This window comes from Limulus polyphemus, unplaced genomic scaffold, assembly GCF_000517525.1.
Source record: "Limulus polyphemus unplaced genomic scaffold, Limulus_polyphemus-2.1.2 Scaffold2058, whole genome shotgun sequence".
In the NCBI taxonomy this organism is placed as follows: Eukaryota; Metazoa; Arthropoda; class Merostomata; order Xiphosura; family Limulidae; genus Limulus; species Limulus polyphemus.
The window spans coordinates 133,444-136,244 of NW_013667668.1; the positions used below are offsets into that span (position 1 = coordinate 133,444).

At 33.0% G+C, this 2,801-nt stretch overlaps 1 protein-coding gene across 1 annotated transcript; it reads right to left on the reverse strand.

Annotated features, from left to right (window-relative positions):
• Window positions 1-1,027: 1,027 nt before the first annotated feature.
• Window positions 1,028-1,426, reverse strand: LOC106465809 (salivary glue protein Sgs-3-like). The gene has a single exon (XM_013926045.1). It carries the CDS (start codon window positions 1,424-1,426, stop codon window positions 1,028-1,030), a length of 399 nt encoding a protein of 132 aa, XP_013781499.1.
• Window positions 1,427-2,801: the final 1,375 nt, after the last annotated feature.

Genomic DNA, 2,801 nt, shown 5'->3' on the forward strand with positions numbered 1-2,801 from the left:
AAAATGATAAGTTTCAGATTTAACCAATAAAAATTATAAAAAAGGAGTAAGTTTCAAATATAAAACAATCAAAAAACAAACTTTAAAAAAATATTTTTTTCCTTTAGTGAAAATCTCATGAGTGTTGCAACAGAAAAGCAAGGCACAATCATTGATAATTGCGTCTACAAAGAAATACTTCAATAAAATGTACTCTGTGATGTAATGCTGTAATGATAGCTCATTTTTAAACTAAAATTTCAATAAAATCCTTTTTCTTGTGGATGGTGAACGTTATTGAATGTCAAATATGAGTACATTGTTGTAGAACTGTCAGACAATTCCAGAAAAGCCCGCAGGAACTAACAGTTTCACTTGCCCGTAGGGTGGGTATTTGTATTTCTGCTAGTATAATTAATATTGCAAACGCAGTGTATCCGAATAATGTGCCGCATTTTTCATAGAACTGTTTCAGCACGTGTCATAGTTTTGGTTCCGTGGGTCTAGTATCAGACAAAACAGGCTAGATATCATTGCAAATAATAACTTTTAAGTTCTAAGACCACATAAATTAAAGCAAAGGAGAATATGTAGTAATATATCAACTACATTACATGTGACTGCCGACAAGGCCTTTCGCTTTATACGAGGACTCATTAGGCCGGCTGGGATACAACATATATAGTAGTGCTATATATACATAATCACACTTCACGAACAACTGTTAAAGGTATGAACCGGATTAGCAAGTGTATATTATTATTATTAATGTTATTTACAAATCATATTTTACGTTAAGAATTAACAAATGAACTTTATTTTTTGTAAACTTTAACATCAATTGTTTATATATTTATTATTTCTAATTTTGAATTAACTTTACTATCATTCACAAGAACTGGAGAACCGTAAACTAGTTTTCCTGTTTCTGGAGTCACAAGAACTGGAGAACCGTAAACTAGTTTTCTTGTTTCCAGAGTCACAAGAACTAGAGAACCGTGAACTGGTTTTCTTGTTTCCGAAGTCACAAGAACTGGAGAACCATAAACTAGTTTTTTTTTATTTCTGGAGTCACATGAACTGGAGAACCATAAACTGGTTTTCTTGTTTTCGGAGTAACAAGAACTGGCAAACTGTTAATTGGTTTTGTTGTTTTCGGAGTCAAAAGAACTGGAGAACCATAAATTAGTTTTCTTGTTTCCGGAGTCACAAGAACTGGAGAACCGTAAATTCTTTTTCTTGTTTGCGGAGTCACAAGAACTGGCGAACCGTAAACTAGTTTTCTTGTTTCCGGAGTAACAAGAACTGCCAAACTGTTAATTGGTTTTGTTGTTTCCGGAGTCACAAGAACTGGAGAACCATAAATTAGTTTTATTGTTTCTGGAGTCACAAGAACTGGAAAACCGTAATTTAGTTTTCTTGTTTCTGGAGAGGGTGAAGTAATCATAGGGTAAACAGGAGAAAAAAACTACATTTGTTTCTAAGAGCCCATTTACGAAAGCAATGAAGAATGTGTTGAAATACGTTATCCACACCACATCTGTCATATCAAATACCGACGAGGCTTTTCGCCCATCACCAAAAATAATCCATAATATAAGTAAAGCTATAAAATAAATGTATATAGTGCACATTTTTATGGACATAAAGGAGATGTAAACGTAATCTATATGCCTATTTGTAAGTTTGGTTCAATTTAAATACGAACTGTAATGTTAAAATAACGCATTAAAATCAGATTTAGTTAACTTAGAACTAAACAAGCCACTAGGAATAAATATAAAGCTATATAAAAGTAGGCTTAGGTTAATTACTATGGTTTAGTTTGAAAGATTTGTCTACGAACTTGAAATTATGATGAATTATGACAATTATTCATATTGTAGTTCAAAACTGTCAGAAAATATATAGCTCAATTGCATTAAGCCTTGTTGTAAACCTTGCCTTTGATTTAATCCAATACATTCTCACGTGGTTTTGATAGTTTAGTTATTTTAGGCTTATAAATCGATATACTGATAACAGAGGTCTAGTCCTTTGTTCGTATTCACAAGATTACTTGGATTGGAGAATTTCGAGCTTGGAAGTGACTATCTTGTTAAGTAAGATGAAAAATTGAGATGAAGGAGGAATGTAAAACATTTTGACGATTTTGACTTTGTAGTACAAAAACAATTAGAAGTTTGATACACAATTACTTACCGATAATGTAAACGTTTTACAACTATTGTAACAATTATATAATACTCAGTGGTCCACGAGCGTTATCCCAGGTGATTTACTTAGAATATCTTGTGGAAGCAACAAAAAACATTATTGTACAATTATTTTTGTAAGAATAACGATAGACCAGTTTTATAGAGAAATCTTAGATAGTTTCATGGCGTGTTCGATTATCGATAAAATTAATACTATTCGTGATAGATCAATAATTTGTGACGAAACAGATGACGGAGGAACCCGAATTCTTGAAGACTGGCAATGGCCTTCAGAGGGCGTTTTATGGTTAATGTCCAAGATGGCCTGCATCGTTGAAACGATGTGATGAATGAAGCCGTTCGGTATTTAACATGGTTATATAATATCGGATGGTCCTCTCGGTTTTTGAAAATGGATATTTCTAAAATTAGTTGTATAACATAGAGCGCGTGATAATTGACAACTGTCATACGATGGCATGTCGTCACGCCGCTGAATATTGGAAAGCTTTATAATGGCTGGAGACGGCTTGAATGGGTAATGAAGAAAAACTTTAATATAACAGCAAATGTACAACGTTTCGACAAGGTTTTTTTGATGACAAACCTTTGTCGAAACGTTGT